The following is a 19899-nucleotide window of genomic DNA, read 5'->3' on the forward strand; positions in this document are numbered from 1 at the left end:
AACCTGACCTGGTGCTGTGCTCGGCAGTGAATTGGTTGTCACCTGTAATGTTGTTTCCATCTGCTCCCCTGTTTGTAGGTAAGACTGACTTTTTCCTTTCTTGCTCCTGATTGAGCTTTCAAAGCCATTTCTATTTCTGACCCAAACAGACTGGTCAATGTCCTGCTGCTGAGTTAATTGTCTTGCTTGTTGGAGTTCCTGCTGTTCATCATCTCCTGATCCCTCCTGACAAACTTCTGCCCAAATTCAAAGACTGGCTGCTATTTGTTCTCCTCCTGAGAGTGTTGGCTCTTACTCCCTACCTTCTTTGAATCAACAAAGATAGGATTTATTTTTGTTGACTTATTTTGGGCTCTCTTGATCAGAGGTTGTGGGTCTCTGGGGCTGTGCACTTGGCTGGCCTTTGCCTGGATCTCTTCTCTATGAGACACTGCCTTGTTGATCAGCTCAGAGAGAACAGGCCTGCTTTTTCCATCTTGCTGGATATACTCCCATCTCTCTTTTCTGTGTTCCCTACTGTACTTTCAGTCCTTTCATTCTCTGATATGAAAGTGATTTCACTTCAGTTCTGTTGCTTTATGAATCCAGTTTGAAGTAGCCTTAGATGATTTCCAACATTATTTTAATTACTTGTTTATGCTTTGCTGCTTGCTCTGTGACAAGCAGGCATGTGGACTGAGAGCAATTCTTTTGCCTCAGTTTTGATTAAAGTTCCTCTCCATAAAATAGTCGATTATTTTCTGAAAGCTTCTCATTTATCTCCTACCATCTGTTACATCGTCAAGAAGGGGAGAAGTGGTGGGAAAGGACAGATAACGTTGGGATTGCTGTTGGGGCTGCTGCTCCAGTGGTCATTGCCCAGGTGCCTGGGCACCACTAAAGCAGTGTACAGGCATGGTAAGGTAACATGGCACCGGTTCTAGTTTGCCTTGAACAGTGAGGCTACAAAGTGCAGCAGGTCATGAACTGCTTCACAAGCAGCCTGGCCATCTGGGAGCTGTGGGAGGTAGCCACCTTGCAGCCTTCATGTTAGCTGTTGCTGCTTGTGAGCCAGAACTGTAGGAACAGAAGAAATCGAAGCTCTTCATTTTTCTCAGCCTTTCTTTTCCGTGGATCTCCCAAATGCTGGATGAGTGTGTCCCTGTTGACAGAATACAATCCCAGACATAAGGACATCTGGGTTCTCTTCCTAATTTTCTTACAGCCTGTGGAGTCTTTATGCCTCAGTTTCCCTAGTACAATGTGTAGCTAACAATAACATTAATGTATTTTCCTGTTTTCAAGTGTATTTCCCTCTGCCTTCATCTCTAGGCACAGTATTGCAGCAGTATAGTTGTAACATGAGAGATAACTAACAAGTCTAAATAGAAGTGAAGGAAGTCTGGCCTGGCCCCCAGCCATACAAATGCCATCAGTTTCTTTTCAAACAAAGTGCAGTTCAGTCAGGTGGTGTTTACTCAAAAAGCCTCATTTTCCCTGGTGCATCTGAAGGCAGTTTCTTGAGGGCAGAAGATGAGTGTTTGCAGAGAAGTACATGTTCCCCAAGCAGACTGCTGCACTGCAGAGGACACTGCCTAGGCTATTTCTGGAAATGACCATCTTCCTCAAAAGGGTAATGTTATGTGTGGGAAGAAGCATGGTATAGGGCAAGGGGCTGGCATGCTGGGCCCTTGGATCATTTCCTGAGTCTGCTGCTGAAAGGCTGCACGATCTGGGCACGTCAGATGGCCTACATGGGTCCTACCATCTGCACATTATATGGTTCCCACCATCTGTACGTTGGGGTAATGCACACACTTTTCCTGGTTTCTGGAAGCAGTATAGATGTTTTGGAGCTTGTAACTGCTTGAAAAAAGATGAAACTTAAGATCCCAAGTTTTCTAGGTAGATTTGAAAATTGCCTCCTGTGTCTTTATTCTTTTCCTGTGAACCACTGCAATGCAGGTACCAGCAACTGGAATACTGGTTCTGAAGTGGCCTTGGAAGGGGCCAAGTGCCTGACCATGTAGTGAGAGTCACATATCCTGCTGGAAGTCAGAAGGACAGGGACCACATAGAAAAGTGTTCATATTCTTCTGTCCTCATTCTTTGTCATGCTCTTCCTTGTTCATGGGAGAGCTTGGAGGTGCCATGGTGACATTTTTCTTCACCAGATCATGAAATACATGGTTTTGTCATTGTATTAAAAAAAAAGGCAGGAATCTGTTTACAAGAAGTTCAAACTCCCTTGCATCATGGATCACAGACACCAATCTTGCCTTGGTGAAGGCAAAAAATACACTTTTTCCTGACATGTGAGAATCTACCTGAATTGTCCAAGTCCTAAATTGTTACAGAAGATATCGTCTGCTGCGTGTCCAAGGGAGATGGACTAAGGGTTTCTCTACTGAAATGGCTAAGGTACTTCACCAAGTGAACATACATCAGCTTTTGTCTCTGATCTGTGTGTACCAGCCCTTTTTGACGTGATTAACTGTGTGCTGTGAAGAGAAGGAAGTGGTTTCTGTAGGACTTTACCTCACTTGTGGCAGAAGTTAGAAGGCAGACAAATGGAGCAATGAATACCACATTGGAGAACTTGCTTCACTCTTGGCTGCTGTCAGCTGCCCACTGTCCAGCCAGCAAGTCCCTTTCAGGCCAGCTTGTTATGGGAGACCCCAAACTGTCTATTCCTCACACTGATTTTTTCCCAGATAAGAACCTGGTATCTGGGCTGCGGAAATGCTGGTGGTGCACAGCCACACGGGGCACCAGCAGGACTTGAGCTTAGAACATGTAAAGTGGCCCAGAAAACCAGGTCCTTGGGGGTCTTCACAGAGCTGTTCAGAGGACATGAAGATGCAATTCTGATTTCTCTGTTTCTTAGCTTCCAGTTTGAAAGTGAGGATGCTTGACAATAAATGTGCTTGTGAACTGCCCAGCCACTGCTCTTGGTGAGCCTGTCAAAAAGCCTGTAAGGAAAGCACCAGTTCTGTATTCAGAGCAGGGCTTGGCTTGAGGCCATGCATTGAACAATGAGGAGAAAACAAAATATTGAATAGCTGCTTGTTCAGCAAACCGAGTTCCTCTTGGCCGGGCAGGGCCCTGCATGAGGACAGTTTTCCCCTAGCACTTGCGGCTGGGATGAGCATGTAGGGTCTCAGGTGGTGCAGGAGAGAGCCCACACCAGCACACTTGCTCCCAGCCTGCACAGTGGGGGGGGAAGCCAGCTGGGGACTTCTTTGCTGGCCCCAGACTGCAGCACTGAATGCAAACAATATTCCTGCTGTTATTTCGCCAGGCTTGGAAAACCTTTCCCTGCAGAGTGCCACCTTGTGCTGCTTATTAGGATGTTAGTCTAGTTTGGGGAAGCTCAGCTCTGGAGCTGGGATAAACTCGTGGTGCTCAGCAAGGAGGAGCTGTCTTGCTACTCTTTTCTCCCGTGTGCTGAAAAAGCAGAACATGCACCAACAGAACAGCGTTGCTTCCCCAGCTGAGGGTTATGTATGATACTTCTGTTGGTTGAGTTTTATCAGTAAATTAATATTGCTTTGTTTTTGGCACCCATTTTTGATTATTCTCTGGCACTTTGTGCAGTGGTGTTTCAGAGTTGGGTTAGCCCACTTGGCAGACAGTGGGCAAAACATCAAGGCCGGTTTAGGTTTGGGTTTTTGCTGGTTGTGGGCTTTTTTCTCACTTTCCCACTTACACTTCACAATAATTACATGACTTTTTAGAGGTATTTGACCCAAGAATCAGATGGCATGAGTGTTCTTGTTAGCTCTCTCTGGGATGCCTGAGAACAGCCACCTTATCCTGGGGTTCAGGGAACCCAAATTGAGTACCCTGTTCTCTGCCACAGGTTTCTTGTGTGACTGTGGGGAAATTCTTTATAATTTCTGTGTATTGGTATTGTCCTCCTGCATAAAAAGTATTATGGAAGAGCTAATTTTGAAATGCTGCAAACAGAAATAATGATTATGGGGAGCAGGTACCAAATTGAGAGGGGCTGTGTAAATACTGTAGGTGACTTTAAATATATTTACTTATTGACGTATGCAATATACTTTTAAAAGTTGTTTTGACTGAGTCTTGCAGGAGACTTTCACAATACTGTGTAGAAACCCAGATGTAGATGACTTTCTACAGTTGTGAACCACGTGGAAGAGCTCTCTTCCGCTCTTTGAGCTGAAAACAGACTGTGGGGCCATTTCTCCTTTTCCAAAGATGTACAAACATGAGCAGATGCTAGTACGGCTGCGTTGCCTTCTCTGTTGGAGACGGAGAATGTGAACTTTGGAAAGAGCCTGGCTTGATCCTGGGAAAACAGCTTTGATCAGAGCCTTAGGAGGAATCTGATACCGTGTCCATCTAAGAGCGACAGAAAAACTAGCCAGAGTTGGGGCCAGGTTAATCTGGTGCATCTCTATTGACGTCAGTGAGAAGGTGAAACAGTCTGTTCTGTCCCCTCACCTCAGCTCCTTGTGGAGAAGAATTTGGTCTGGACCTCAAGGCCAGACAGTGTAGGGGATCATGAGGTAGTAATGGCTTAAGATAATTTTTTTCTCTGGTATTTCTTGGAAGGAAATGTTTTGTTAGATTTGCTGATATGCAAGACTGAGGTGATGCTCTTGTTAGACTTGAGGCTGCTACTTGGAAAGGGCATAAGGATGGCAGCAGAAGGACTCCTGCTCCGGCTGTGCCATCTTCTGTTCAGCTGCATCCTGCTCCTCCTCACTGTAGGAGCTCATGGCAGTGTTGAGTACCATAAGTTGCTATGTTCCCAAGGCTCCGCTGCAGCTCTCTGAGGGCCAGACTTCTGGCCCTTTTAGGGGTAAAGTGGGCTCACATCTCCCTTAAAAACAGCCCTTGAGCAGCTCTATCTGGGTAGTAAGAGTTAACTCTTGTGCAGCCATCATTTGTCTTGCCATTGGGCTGGAAGCCTCACATGCTGCTACTGGTGAAGTTGGGCTTCCCAGGCTGGCTTCTGCATTGGCTTCATCGACTACCTGATCCACTTGAAACCCTGGCAAAACACTGGGGCTGAACATCCTTCAGCCAGTAAGTTCTGTTTTGTGGACACAGATGGATTTAAAAGCTAAAAAAGCTGTTGATCGCCCTTCTTTTCCATGATTTTGTTTTGTCATTTTTGAGGAAGAACTTGCATAAAAGAGAGCAGTAATGTAGTTCACAGGTTTCAGAAGGGTTGGTTGTTCTTGGCTTGGGGAATGGAAGAAGGCATTTCCTGCAGGGGAATTTAGTGGCCCAGTGAATGGGTGTCAGCAGATCCAGAAGGTGGGAAGGATCTATAAAATGAAGAGTGAGCTCCTGTGCTTATGTGGTGTGATGGTGCATAAGCAGGAGAAGTAGCTGAACCTGACTGGAGTAAGACAGAAAGCAGATGACCTGGTCTGCAGATGGATGCTCTTGTTTTGCTAAACATGATTCAGGTAACTGTATCCTAATTTTCACAAGACGGTGGGATATTTATTTCCATATTAAACTCTTGATAAAGCTGAGTGGGGTGAGAGAATTTGGAGAAGCGCTGGGTCTGTGTAGGCATTAAGGACATACTTATGGCCAGCAGCACCTCCTGAGACAATAGTATATCTGTTGTGGTAGAGATGGAGCTCTTGGAGTCCTGGACTCCTCTGGAGCCAGGAGCTGATGCCAAATACAGGCAGGAAGGTGATCAGGTTCAAGAGAGGTGACAGGATCCTTGGGTCTAAGTGCCATCTGTGTATTGCATAGGACAAGGGCTCTCGACTGCTGTGTTTTTCCCAATAGAAAATAGTTGTCTCACTGAGAACCCAAACCAAAATGCAGATATTCTGCAAGTGCATGTATTGGCCCATTTATCAATAATAAATGTGTATAGCCAGAAAGGTCAGCTGTGTTTAATGTTATGTGGCAGCTTTGTGATTTTAATTACAGTAAAAACTCCAATGACAAATGAATTCAGTGCTCTTTAGAGCTTGTTCTTCTCTGATGAAGTTAGTTGTGGTGCCTGACCTGTGCTTAGATGAAATTTGGCTGCCTCTGCCATGGTAGGAGAGATTTTATTTAAATAAGGAAAATGGGGTAAAATGGCAAATTACTTGCAGATGCTCTTTTGCTGGAGGACTTCAACATACTTTAATGTTTCAGCAACCCCTTGTTACTGTGTTGGATAGCAAGGTTGCAGGCAGAATCACTGTAACTGGCACAAAAAGTTGTTGCACCTGACCTTAAATTAGAATGACTGAAAATTGCTGCTTCCCTCCTTCTTCCTATTTTGTATGCAGTTTCAGGTATCTGGGGTAAATTGGGATAAACTTATGTTTGTCCTCTTCCAACTTTTCATTGCTTAAAATCTTGACAGGGACTGCTCTGCTATTTTTGTTGTTTCTTGGCTCCTTTATGTTAAGCTTCTAAAATTCATTCTTGATCTTTTTCCAAGCTGTTTTCAAAATGTAGTGAGCAGGATCCTCCTCATTAATAACATTTCTTCAATTTTTAGGAGTAGTTATCAGTTTGGGTGTTTTAAACTGATTGTTAAAGAACTGACTGCTATAGAAACCTGACTTTTAAATGAGGACCCTGCAGACAATTTGTGCTTGAGCTACTTTTAAATTGCAGCTGATGTTTTGAGCAGTGCCAGTGCATGTGCTTGGGCTTTTGTTTTCCCCTCTGAACATGTCCATACCTGCCTGGCTCTGGTTTCAGCTTTGCAGGTTCTGCTTGCCTTGTCCATCTGACAGCAGGGATGTGAATTCCCCTGGTTTGTGGTCCATGCTTGACAGCAGTGTCCTTGTTTCACTGGGTGACACAGGCTGTGGCTGACAGTCTGCAGCAGCAGCACAGCAGCCTCTCACTGAGCACACTGGTTACTTGCTGTTGTAAACCCAGAGTGTTCCCTGAGTTTTGGCAATAGTTTACAGCTGTGGTGTTCATCCTGTACCCATCAAAAAGCTGGTGATGGTGCACAAGGATGAGGCCTTGATTTCAGTCTGCTGATAGTCTCTGAGTTCTCAGTTGATAAGAGCAGCTCAGCTGAAGTGATCCAGTTACATTTGTTTTTGTACCTATTTAAAAGACTTCTTTTTCTGAATCATATCAGTAGAGGTTCCTCCACTTTTTTCCACTTCACTGACAGCATTGTCCTTGTTTAACTCGAAGTAAGTCTTAGTAACATGTGCAGCCCAAAAATGAGGGGTAGAAACTAATCTTTAGATTAGGAGCTATAGAAAATGAATTGAATTATGAACAGAAGAGAGAGGGTTTTTTCCCTTTATGTGTTGTCCAAGCAAAAGGAAACTGTCACAGAAAATATGAGTTAGTGAATGGTGATAGTGGGGAGTGGTGCTGGACTTTTTTCCTAAATTCAGGTGAAATAAAAAATTAAAACTTTTCCACATGGTCCCAGTGAGGCTAAGCAAAACATAGGCAGGTAAGAGAAGAAGCCTTCTTGTAGGATTCATTCAATGCTGCTGAAATTCTTTCATTTGCATTCAGCTTCAGTGGGAAGGTGTTGGGGGGTTGCTTTTTTTCTTTGCCACAGACGTGGTTAAAAGCCACAGCATATATTTCCTGACTTGGTGAAAAGCCTGTGACCTCTCTCACTTGTCTTGTTCATCAGAAGGCAGATAGGTAATAAAGAGTCTCCTGTGTGAGAGGAGTAAGGAGAACCTGCTGTTTTAATTTTGTTCACAGCAGTGGGCCAAACTTTGTTCTTTCGGTGCTGGCCTTGGTAATTGGCTAGATATAATATAGGAATTCAAGCCATTGAATATCTTTGGCCTTCTAACTGCTAATGTCATAGCCAAGAAGAGTGCACAGTCTCCTGCAGGAACATACAGTAAATAAGAACAATAAGCATATTTCAAACTACATACAGGTGGTGGTTTTAAAGGGCCTCAGCTCAGTCTTGATGGGTTAATTTGGATCCAAGTTGCCTGGACAAATGGATTTTGCTAGTTTAGACTCTGGGAGCATGTGGGTTTGATCTGGGAGGTTTTCTGGACTAAATATTATGTTCATGTTTCTGATTCCTGGGAACCAGAATGAAGACATCCACTACTTTTGGGAGGGAATTTGGGAGTTTCCTCAGCATGAAGAGTTTGACTATAGTGTGCCTTGCCTTTAGGGTATCCCATGTCCTGCTGAGCAGGGTGGCTTGCACAGGTATATGGTAACATTTTGTTTTTCCTCTGCTCTCAGCCATGATCAGCTAAGACTCATTTACCTTGGTTTTTTTGCAGACATCCATGGTTTATTCGTCATTTTCAATGAGGTTCTAACACCTGTTAGGCACTCCTTCTTCCTTTTTTTGGAGAAGCATTTAATTATGACAGGGTTTCCCTTGGAGCACATCCTCCATTCAGTTCCCTAATTGTAGAATTCTCTGTGGGATTCTCCAGATGGGGGATAGAGGATAATCTTCTCAGAGCTCCGGAAGAAATGTGATGCCAAATTAGAGAAAATAGATCCTTTTTATTAAGCTCTTGGGTTCTTTTTACTCTTATTTTAAGGTGACCTTCTGTTAAAGAGAAATGTTGGACAAATGGCTATCCTTTTAAATAATCCTCAACAACCTTACCTGGGTTAGATTAGAAATCCTGAATGGATTTAAACTTTTTTTTGCCACTCATTCTGTCATCACAGAGGCAAGGAGAATGAACTTGCCTGTTTCCCTTTTGTTTCTAGTTGGTTTCATTTTCAGGCTGCAAAGCTCTAAATTAAAGAATGCTGGCAGTGTGCTTGGCATGGCAGGCAGGTATAAAAACAAAGCCCCCTCCTTTGTTGAGTGTCACAGTACCACTTTGTGGGTCACTTCACTGCATGCTGGTGTTGTGGCGGTGCTGTTCCCATCCCCAAGGGGTTTCCAGACTTCCTAAATGTTCTATGCAGTCACTGATGTTTGCAAACATGGCAGTACTGGCTATCCCATTTTGTGCCCAAGTGCTGGCCATGTCTGCTTCTGCTAAGTTGGCTGAGTCTGGCATGTGATGGCTAAAGGGCTCCTGGGGCTGTCTCTACAGAGCCAGTTCTGCTGGAAGGTTCTCATGTATTTGATGTGCACAAACTAATGCTCCACAAGCTCCTGTGTTAGCAGATGATACCAATATTTTTAGAGGGTGAATGAAGAAACTAAAGCACAAAGAAACATAACTTCAGTCCTGTACGGAGTTGGTGGCAGAGCCAGAAGGAATCTGGAAGTGACAGACTCTGGTCCCCTGTTCTAATCATCACCTCTCTTTGGGATTTTGTGTGCATTTAAGTCTCTAGGGAACATTTTCTGTAGCAGTAAGGGTACCAGCTTTTGCACTGGAGGGAGGGAACTTCTTGTCAGCAAGGAGGATGAGATTATAGATTTTAATGTATGTAGCTGGTTGGCTTTCCACTGTGATGTGCCACTGGGGATGCAGCAGCTTACAGCAGTTGAACTTCAGTGCTCAGAGGTCAAAGGTGGCTAATCCAAATTTTTTTTTATCTTCCAGGTCTACGCACAACGAACTAGAAAAAAACCGGTAAGTAGCTAATGAGCTGAATTCTAAGAAATGCAAGCCTGGTGAGTGTAATGTGCTTTGCCCTTATCCATGCAGGTGCTGTTTCATCAGCTTAGACAGCTGTGAGTGACCACACTGCATCACGTAGTTTTAAAAGTTGGGGGGAAGACACAAAACGATCTGAAAAAGAAGCTTTGTTTTTGGTTGGGTTTTTTTTCTCTCTCTCTGAAAAGGCAAGAAGTGACCCAGTTTTGTGACTAATTTGTATGCAGAGTAAATACTGTTCTTCTCCTGACACAGTGAAATCTGATTGGGGCACTTTCCATACATGAGGTTGCTACGGGATCAGGTTTCTTGGGCACTGGGTACTATGTGTTACCATGAACCGAAGGGCAGAGCCCCGTGCTCTGCACCTTCTCCCCCCACCCCTGCATTGGGCTGTAATAATCTCTGTAGAACAGAAGAAAATACCATTGTCCAGAGGCTCCGAGGTCTGGCTACCAGCGCTCCTGTGGAGATTCTTCTAACCTGTTCTAGGATTGTGCCTGTTTATCCTTGAATCTGACGTTTTAGCAAGCCCTGCAGTTTTGTTACTTGGCTGGCTCTGCTATATGACTCAACCCTTTTGTAACAGGAGTTAAAAGTAAGATAAATACCATTGAGACAAGGGGAGCTAGTTCACACACAGATCAGATTATCGCCTTCCATTCAGGATGCTACGGTTAAGGTTGTGTCAGGGTTTCCATTATAAACTTATCTTGGCTCTTCTGTGGGATTTTAGGGGGACCGAGGGTGGGTGTGTTTTTTGTGGCTGCTCTAACAAAGGCGGTGCTCTGGCCAGCTGCTCTTATGAAGAAACCCCCAGGGTGGGAAGGAAAGCTGAGTCTAAATAGGCTGATTGCCTCCTCTTCTCTCTTAGCAGCCGTTGTTTAACAAGGGATGGGAGGACTGTGAGGATGGCCAAAGTCACACAGAGGCTTTGAGCCAAGTTTGTATTTTTGTTCAGACAAGATCTCTCCATGCAGCTTCAAGGGAGTTGGAGCTGAGTACCTCATGAATTGTGTTGCCCTCAGTTTCCCCCACATCTGCCTCCCCCTAGCAGTGCTGGGAAGCAGCTTGGCCTTTGCATGGTGTGGGTGTTTTCTTCCAGCCTATGCTTCTACCTCCTGGTATTTTTGAATATCTACAGAGTTGCCATGGTCTTGTTTCTCTGGGTTGATGCAGGGAGGGTTTTTTATTTGGGTTATGTTGCTCCCTGAGCTTTAGCCTCTCTGGTCCCAGGTAGAACTGTGTTGAGGAGTGTTGGCTCCTGGGTTTTCCAGTGATCTCTCCAGTTCTATTTACTAGTGAGGGAAAGAAAATGCAGTCCTTGGGTCTGACCCAGAACTGAAGGTGCTTTTTTCTCCATGACAACAGTAAATTGTCACTAATCTTCAATGTGAGTATTTGCATATCTAATTGTTACTGCAAATGCTGCTGGCACTCAGTATAGCTTTAGAGCAGAGCTGTCTCCATCTTTCCCTGTACCAGCCTGGTCCTATCACATTGGCCAGGTTTTCATGGATATGTGATCATCATCTTCTAGCCTGAGGGCAGGCAGCAAAACTTCAAACTCCACGTGGGTGAGATCTTAGCAGCCAGTGTTACATACTTATTGTCCAGCTAAGGACTCGTATGGACTGCTGGGGTTGGGATGTACTGGGTACCAGCTGTCTGTGTGAGTTGAGGAAGTTTCTGCCTTGATTCCCTGTCTTTAACTGAGGACAGTAATATTATCTGAGGTGGGAGTACCATAAGGATTGACTAGCATGTCAAGAAGTGTTAGTCATGAGAAGAGTGTTATTACCTGAGCTTCCCTTATGTCACCTTTTCCTGAATGTTGACAAGGTGTTTGACTGCTGCAGAATTTGTCTTTCCATTTTCTGTTGGTGTAATATCTCCCTCTCCTTCGGTCTCAGTTATTCTACTTAGTCCCCACCTGCTCTAGGCTGAAGATTCCTAGCCATCAGCCTTGTCAGCAAGGTCTTTCCTTCAGGGCTTCCCATTCCAGAGCACTGTATTCCAGGTCTGTCTCAGACATGGTTTTACAAGCCTTTGGTTTTCATCCTGCTGGGAAGGGCATGCGTTGGATCACATTGGGTTCTCTGTACAGGCAGACTCCTGTACCTGGGAACTTTGGTCCGAAGTCTGATGTTCCTGGTTTGGGATTGTCTGTCCCTTGATGCAGATGCTATGGCTTGATCCACAGCTAACCACATCTGCAAACCCAGCTAGACACTGTGGTGTCTTTGCTGTGTTTGCAGTGTTCATTACCAATGATTTGGGCAGCAAGTTTCATATTGGAAGCATTTATTTTCAAACTCCACAGTGTGTTTTCTGAGTGAGGGGGATTGCTTCCTGTGTTCCCCAGCACCATGTTTAATTTGCTGTGTTGTTAAGTTTGTCAGTATCTCCAGACTTAACTGTTACAAATATAAAAGCCCTGATACTAATGGCTTTGTGGCTGACAGGTGCTCATTTTCCCTATTATTTGAGATTATTCCTTCTGAATCTCACTGTTATCTCCATTATTGACACACACTGTAATTTTCAAAATTGTCCACTATTAGGTCTCTAACTCTGGTTTTTTCCCTTCTTGTCTGTGAACAGCAGTCTTATGTTCAGTTAAATTTTGGTTTAACTGATTCAACAATTACGCAGAGTTTCTTTCAAGCAGTAGCAAGAGAATATTAGTAAAACAAAATGCTCTTCTTTTTGAATATGTGATTTAACTTTGACTCAATATTGCAGAGCTGATGATGTTTTAATGTGTACCCCTTTAATGTAAAAAAATAACTAAAAATGTATTTTAAGGTATTCAAGCCATGCTTTAAGTTCTACTGCTTGAAAACATTTCGCTCCAGAACACTCCACTGGTTCTGCTGAGGATCCATTTGATTTGGTACCAAACATTAGCTGTAATATTTAAATGACTCCTCTTTTGGCTTTGATTTGGGTTTTTTTTATTTGAAAATATTGCAGTGAAATTTATATAAGGGACTTTGTTTGTTATAAAAGATTAAAGTTAATTTATAGTTATTATCTGCCATTAATCCTCACACTGAAAAATTGTTTGTGCTTTTTATTTAATGGGTATGTGTTTCAGTTTATCTCTCCTCAGGATGAGTCATAGCTTGCATTTAAACAAGAAACCAGCATTCTTCTCATCAGCTGCAATACGTAACTAAAATGATACTCTTTAGTCCTTTAACACGCCTACCAAAAAGCCTAATGTGTAAGCAACACTTGATCATTTTCTGAAAAAAAAAACCAAGATAAAGTGTGTGACTAAAGGTTAACTTTGCAAGTGTAATATTTTCTCGAAAAGGATAACAAATGAAATTCAGGCTGAAGTTAAATGTTGTGTGTTATACACATAGTGGTGCTAGCTGTTGTCTGTGAACATTTTAGACACATGCCAGTGTTGGGAGGATGTGGTCAGTGTGGTATTAAGGGAAGACACACAGCTCTGAGGTGGCTTCCTGCTGCTCTGTGAAGTGGCAGTTCTGGTAGACCAACACAGTGGTGGTGTCTGTCAGAAAACTTACATCTTCTGATGGAAGAAAAAAAGAGTTTTGTAGTGCTATTGAAGATGTAAAAAATAAAAGCTGAAAACACCACCAGCATTTTTTTGTATATCATACATTGTTCTATTAGGTTTTTATGATAATTGCTTTGCAATACAGCAGAAGGAAGGAAAACAAGGCTGAGTAATTGGGTAAAGAATGAGTTATTTGGGCATATTTTTCTTACGGTAACAGTAATTCAGTTCAAACAAAAGATAGATCCTGGAAAGGAAGGAGACCTCAGGATCTCTGAAGATCTTGCAGAATTTGTGGCTCTGCAAAAGTACGTCATTTAGAAAGAGAAAAGAAGAAGTCTAAAGGAGACAAACTTCTAAACCAAGTTGCTAAAAGTTTGTTTCATGTAAAAGCACGGAGTGAAGTGGTGTAACATCCTTTCTCTCTGATATCTTTTGAGATGATCAGAAGCAAAGAAGACAAACACACAGCAAGGATCGAGTACTGTGGTTTTTAGCCTGACTCTTACCAGAATCCCCCATCTTCAGTGTCTCCTCACCCATTCTTTCTTTGACGTGAGAGACTATTTATTGCAGAGTGGCTCTCCAAGGCGGTTTCTCACCCAGAGCTGACTGTTGTGTTTGGTTGCGTATCTGAGGTAGTGGATAAGATAAAGGAAAAACCCTACTGAATGTCAAGGCGAGACCCATGACCTGGGTCAGCTTGCACTGAAACATGGGGGCCTTCTGAGGCTGTGCAGCATTTGCACTCCTTGGTTCTGTTTCTTTAGAACAAGGGCTTTGAGTGTGTCTTAGGAAAAGCATTTAATATAGGGCTTTTAAACAGTGCAGACAAGCTGTCTAGGCTGGGAAAGATAGAGGGAAGGGAAATGAAAGTATAGTGAATCCTTGCTACTTTGAATAGACAAGGATGATTGTGCTTTTGTAGTGCTATATATACTTGCCAAGGCAATCCGATCAGTGTTTGTCTTGAACCAACTAATCAATGTGGTGTTGAGTTCGGTGCTATTTATCAGGAGAGCTGGAACAAGAAACTGATGCAGTAAATTTCATTTGTTCTCTGGAGTGGGCTTTGTTTTCATGCTAACTTCATGTAGCAAACGTTGACAGTACATATTGTTTTCCTCATTAATAAAACTTGGAACCTGTGATGTTCCCTGCAGCAGTCAAACTGTGTCCAGCACAGCTGAGCATGCATCTTTCTTTGACACATCCAAAGGTCAGAGCATGCACTGATCCAACTTGCTCCTTGTGGGAACTGTAGCTAAACCCTCCTGTCTCCAAGGCCAGTGTGGAACAAGAGCTGGAGGTAGTTAGCTGTCTTCTGCCCTGTTGTTTGGATGACAGATTACAGTTTTCAGCTGAAATTTTCCTGTTTTCAGCTGAGACTAACAATTTTCAACAGAGCTGCAGCATGTTCCTCTGTTTTAGGAGATCTGGATAACTTATTACAGTGCTGTTCATGTTTTTGCTTAACCTGAAGAGGGTGAAGCTGGTGCTTTTTGGAGTCAGGCTGTCAGAGAGTTTTTCTTTCTGTATACATTCAGGCTCAGCCAGTGTTATTTAGTGTCAGTTTGCCTTTTGCTATTTCTTTGCATTGCTCTGAGAACTCACCAGTCACTGGTGTAACACTGGGACCGATCTCTGGCTGACCACCACACTTGCTCATGCGAAGTGCCTCCTTGGGCAGAAGCAGTGTTTTGATTCACTTACAACTGAAAGTCTGCAAAGGCTTTGTTTCACATTGGCTGGGCTGCTGAACATTCTGAACTCTTGAGTACAGCTGCTGCAAAGGGACAGTTAGTCTCCATGCCAAGATTTGAAGGAAACAAAATGATCCACATTTTATTGCAAGTCCTTTAGTACTGCTCATATAGGAATTTCTAGTTTCAATATGATCTATTTTTTTATTCAAAGCAGTGCAGTGAAGAATGTATGCATTCCTCTCTTTCTTTCTGCTCCCAGATCTCTGCATCTCCCTTAGGAATCCAATAGCTGTTGTAAAAGGAAGAGGAAAAAGAACAATACTACTATTTTGGATAAACTGTCACAAAGAAAAATGTTTTTGTTTCAAAAATGTTGCACAATAAAATCACTGTTACAAGCCATTTTTCAGAAACAGATATTTATCACAAAGCCCTTCTCAACTACGACATGTTTAGGGGCACTTTCTGATGTGTTTTTCTCCCATGGTGTAGAAAGAGCTGTCAGCACAATCTGCTTGGCCTTGTCATAATGGTCTGATGCTGAGAATCCTTTCATCGTCCTGCCTCCCAGAAGGGAGACTTGTGAGGAAACTCCCATCTTTGAGAGAAACATTATCTGCAGTCAGGTCTCTGCACCAAATCAGAGGTCACCAGTCTGATTGGGAGTGCATCATTGCCAGCTCTGGTTCCTGAAACTCTTCCCAAACTTGCATCCTCTGATTTCTACTTGGGTGCATTGCTACAATTTTCTTTCAGGCTGAACCCTCTCCAGTTCTGTATATTTATGGGTGTCCTCAAAAAATTATAAAGACTGGGTAAATGCCTTCTGTAATCAGTAAGCTTGGACCTCTGGCCCCTGGTAGGAAGTCAGGCATTCAGCATTCCTGGCTCCATTTTCAGTCATGTCATGGCTCTGTACTTACCATCTCTCTTCTAAATGGATCTCTGGAGACTTTGCAGGTTTGTTTTGTTGTTGGTTTGTTTTTTTTTCCAGGGTGCTTTTTGAGGTGCTGAGAGCCAGAAATCCTGATGCAACAACTTCTCTTGCTCAAGTGACTAACATTGCTCGTGGGCCTAAAAGCATTGCTAGCTAAAAGCCAGTTGGGAATTTTTGCTGTGGGGAAGATGAGGTAATATGAATATAATTTTGAGAAAGATCACCTGTTAACGACAAGTTTCAGGACCTTGTACTCTTGAGGCAGAAGTTGGAGTTGCATGTGTTGATCTACATTTAGTACATGTAGCAATCTAGCAATCATGCAGACTTGTAATAACCAAAGGAAGTGGGATAGGAAATGAAGGAAAGAACCTCTCATTCTCTTTTCTGTATGGTGGCCCATTTTTACCAAAGTATCACAACTTTGAGAACCTCTAACCTTATATTCCAAGGGAGGATGGGAAGAGTGAGATGCCCCCAGGTGCCTCCTGGTGTGACCTCTGCCAGATGAGAAGCAGAAACATGCATAGATCCAGTGCCTGGATGAAGAAGAGGAGCAGGGAGAAGTTTGCATCGACCTAGTCCTTTGCTTTGTTGATCCACATCTCCAGCCAGTTGCTTGCCTTTTCTCTCCTTCACACAAATTTCCCCTATCCCACCTTCCTTCAAAACTTCATGCTCAGTCCTTGCGTCCCTCTCAGTGTCCTTCTGTCCCCTCAGTGTTGGCCAGGGCCAGGAGGTGCTGCATGACACCTTCTCCCATCAGAAAAGAGAAAAGGGACACGAAGTGGAGGCACATTTGCTGCCATGGGAGTATGGTCTAACTCCTAGTTTTGGGTGCTGTGATGGTAAATGCAAGTGTGTGACAGGTGTTCACAACCTTGTCTGGGAAAGGAGAGAAGGGCTTCGTCTTGCAATTGCTGTGGTTCTTACCTGGCTGCAAATGATGCTGGTCACCCTGAGTAGTTTGCATAGCTGTGGGCAAACAGACCTCACAGGTTTCCTCCCAAACAGTGCATGAGAAAACCATAAAACAATTAAATAGGCAATGTGCAACCAAGGGCCAGGAATTCTCTTCACATGAAACCAGTGGATAACATGGACAGGGCTAAGTCAGGACCATGGCAGAACATAGCAGTAGATGGTGTAATCTACCAGCTTTCCTTCTGTCCTCAGGAGTTTGTGTGGAAACACAGATCATGTCTGCCTAGTGCTCTTTGTGGTTGTTCCTTACAGTACCTGTGCAAAATTGGAGTATCCTGTTTTTCAGAGGTGAAAGAGACTTGAGTCTGTTAGAGGCAGGCTGAATCTCATGTAAAGGTTTTGGATTTGTCTGAGTCTGGAGGAATGCAGAGGAATCCTTGCATGAGTCAGGTTTTCAGCCCCATGTTCCGCTAAGAAAGCCTAGGGGCTGTCTTTTGAAGCTACACTTTATGGGTACATTGCTGCCTGAGCATCACTTCCCATTAGCTGTGTAATAAGATTTTGTCCCTCTTGCCTGTTAATTATTTACCTTTGAGAGTACATTCATAAAGCAACATGACTTATTTAAGGAAAAATGAAAAGCTTTTGCAAAGGATGGATGCTTTTTTCTCTTTTTTTTTTTTTTTCCCCCGGGAGTTGAGTACCTTATAAGACTCAGACTGAAGAACAGATTGCTGTGAATGGAAGATTTTGCAAATGAGCACGTTCAGCTCACAAAAGGTGAGGCAGGAAAGGGGATGTAGCAGTTCCAGAGTGATCTTGTAACTGTCTGTACAAGGGTTTCTGCACAGGAGGGGCTAAGGGAAAGAAGGAGGATTGGTACAGAAAAGCTTATTCATGAAGCCACCCGTGGAAACAGGATGTGAGTTTGAAATGCAGTGTTACTTTCATAGAAGCAGACTCCGTGCATGGTATCAGTGGCTTCACACATGGTCTGGGCTGATAGCAGTTCCTATGGTAAGGGTGTGGTTTTTATCGTGGTAGGTAGTAAACAGCTGCACAAAATTTAGTCATGCTTACAGAGTCAAGTGCAGGCTGCTGTCTCTGAGTTGTCTGGTTGCTGAGCCAGGGTGGAATATCTAAAAGCATCTGAATCATTTAGAAGCACAGCTCTTAAGGACTCTCGGATGAATACTTTCTCCTTCACATGGGCAGTTGGTGCTCCTCTCTAGTTGTCTCTACAGTGCTGTAGTTATGCCGAGTCATTTGGGGAGCAGTGCCAAGGGTTCCTTACTGTCCAGGACAGCAAATAATGCAAAAACAAAAGGAGGGCATTTGATAGACAGTGCTCTTCTCATGATTAAGTGTGTTTGTAGTAAAAGGGTAAGGAAGGACCCTTCCACGTGGGTGAAGGCTAGCAAAGCCATACAACCATCAGGAGGGATATGTGGAAAGGCAGTTGATGCCAGACTTGATTTTGCTGCTTATTTGTGTACGGGTAGATCTCCCTGTGAGCATCCCAGGAAAGAAAAGGAACAGAACAGGAAGGTTCAGAGGTGAGATCAGCCCTGAGGAGCCCACTGTGACTGTCACTAGCCTTGAAGAAGAGCCTGGTCAGCCAAGAGTGTTACAGGAAGTGACAGCAGGAAGCTGCCAGCATTTCCATGGGCTACTGCGGTGTGTTCCTCTCCACTGTCCTCTCAGAGCTGGATTGTACAGGAGGGATTCCTTTGGCTCTCCCAGGAAGTTCTGGGCAATGTGTCCTCCACATTTTCCTCTCAGGAGAAACTTTACAATGCTATTTCAAGACGCAACCTGCTGAACAGTTGGGGTAATTCATTCTAATTCCACGTGGCCAAAGCCCACCCCTTAGATGGGAATTGTTCTGCTGCTTCTGGAACTCAGTGAAATTGTTCAAATGAGTCATTCGAAAAGGAGGAGCAGTGCAGCAGGTTTATTGTAGACATCAGAGGCTAAAACAGAGGTTGCTTTGTATCTCCCATGTCTTTTACTTCCACCTATTTGGCCTTGTTCCCTGGGGTGGCTTGAGTTGTGGGTTGCCCAGTCAGATTTTGCCCAGCTGTGTGGGGATCTTCCATACAGCTCAGAAAATACCATTCATTAGCTACACTCCGGTAATGTCAGGAGGCCAAGTGTGGGGCGAGTACGCGTGTTTGCCCAGATGCACAGTTACGTGCAAGCACACACAAAGAGCTTGCAGTTAAAATCTACGTGCCCTTCTCTTTTTAACAGGGGAAGACAGCCCCAGCTGTGTATACAGCTTGGTGTTTCCCTTTGATCTGTGTTTGTTTCCAGTGTTTCTCATAGAGTGGATCCTGGCGCTCCTCAGAGCTGTCTGCCCTTTTCCAAGTTTGCAGCTGTGTAATGGCACACAGTGAGGCTTGCTGGGGTGTAACTGGTTTCAGCAGATTGGGGTGGGAGGGTTCCTCCTCCCTGCAACCCCTCCTGTTGTTTGCTTTGCTCCTGTCCTTTCCTTGCCAATGTGCACTGCAGGGAGCTGTCTCATTCTGCTAATGGAAACAGTGCCTTGCAGATGCCTCAAAATCCTCCCTTTTACTTTGCCCGCCTGCTCCCACACGCATGGCATTAATGCCCTTTGCCAGCTGCAACTGCCACTCTGGAGCAGATCTTCTGCTCTGTCACCCAGGTCAAACTTCAGAGAGGTTTCCACAGATTTGGCACACTGCCCCTGCGGCTGGCTCAGGCCCTGTACCTAAAGGAGAGCAAGAAACTCTGTTCTTCACATTTCTGTGGTTCTAAATTTTTATGAAGCTATCAGAGATGGGGCTGAGAAGGGCCTGTAGTGCTCGTTTGGACCCCTCCCAAGGGAGAATAAGCTCAATCAAAAGCTTTTCTGGCAGGTGCCAATCTAGCATGGCCTTAAAAGCATTTGACAGCAGGATTGCACAGGGAAGCAGTGCAGCCTATTGCCCTGATTAACTGTGGTTACTGCTAGAAAGTTTTGTCTAACGTCTGACTAAGAAGAAAATTATTTCAGCATTGTTCTAGGGAAGAAAAAAAGTCTTCCAAAACTGAGTGCCTCTGTGAGTGTGAAGGGGAGAGTCCCAAAGGCTGAATATAGCAGTCAACTTTCATAGCAACAATCACTCTGTTAGACCCTCAGAGTATGCTGAGGAGTTCTGGCTGAGATAGGCAAATGTGGGGGAAAAAACCACTGATCTTTTGTTTTTCCAATGCATGCGTTTCCCACTTCACCTAACCTAAAGAGCAACTTTGATGCCAAAAAAGGCGGGAAACTATATG

The 19899-nt window shown here is 44.0% G+C and overlaps 1 protein-coding gene across 2 annotated transcripts in view; it reads left to right on the forward strand.

Moving 5' to 3' along the window:
* Positions 1–19899, forward strand: part of MXI1 (MAX interactor 1, dimerization protein) — a 56899-nt gene that overhangs the window by 17704 nt on the left and 19296 nt on the right. For both annotated transcript variants that reach the window (XM_069019989.1, XM_069019991.1), the window contains exon 3: positions 9459–9488. In XM_069019989.1, the coding sequence (XP_068876090.1) occupies positions 9459–9488 (30 nt within the window). The remainder of the gene's footprint in view (positions 1–9458; positions 9489–19899) is intronic.

This window comes from Aphelocoma coerulescens, chromosome 6, assembly GCF_041296385.1.
Source record: "Aphelocoma coerulescens isolate FSJ_1873_10779 chromosome 6, UR_Acoe_1.0, whole genome shotgun sequence".
Taxonomy (NCBI): domain Eukaryota; kingdom Metazoa; phylum Chordata; class Aves; order Passeriformes; family Corvidae; genus Aphelocoma; species Aphelocoma coerulescens.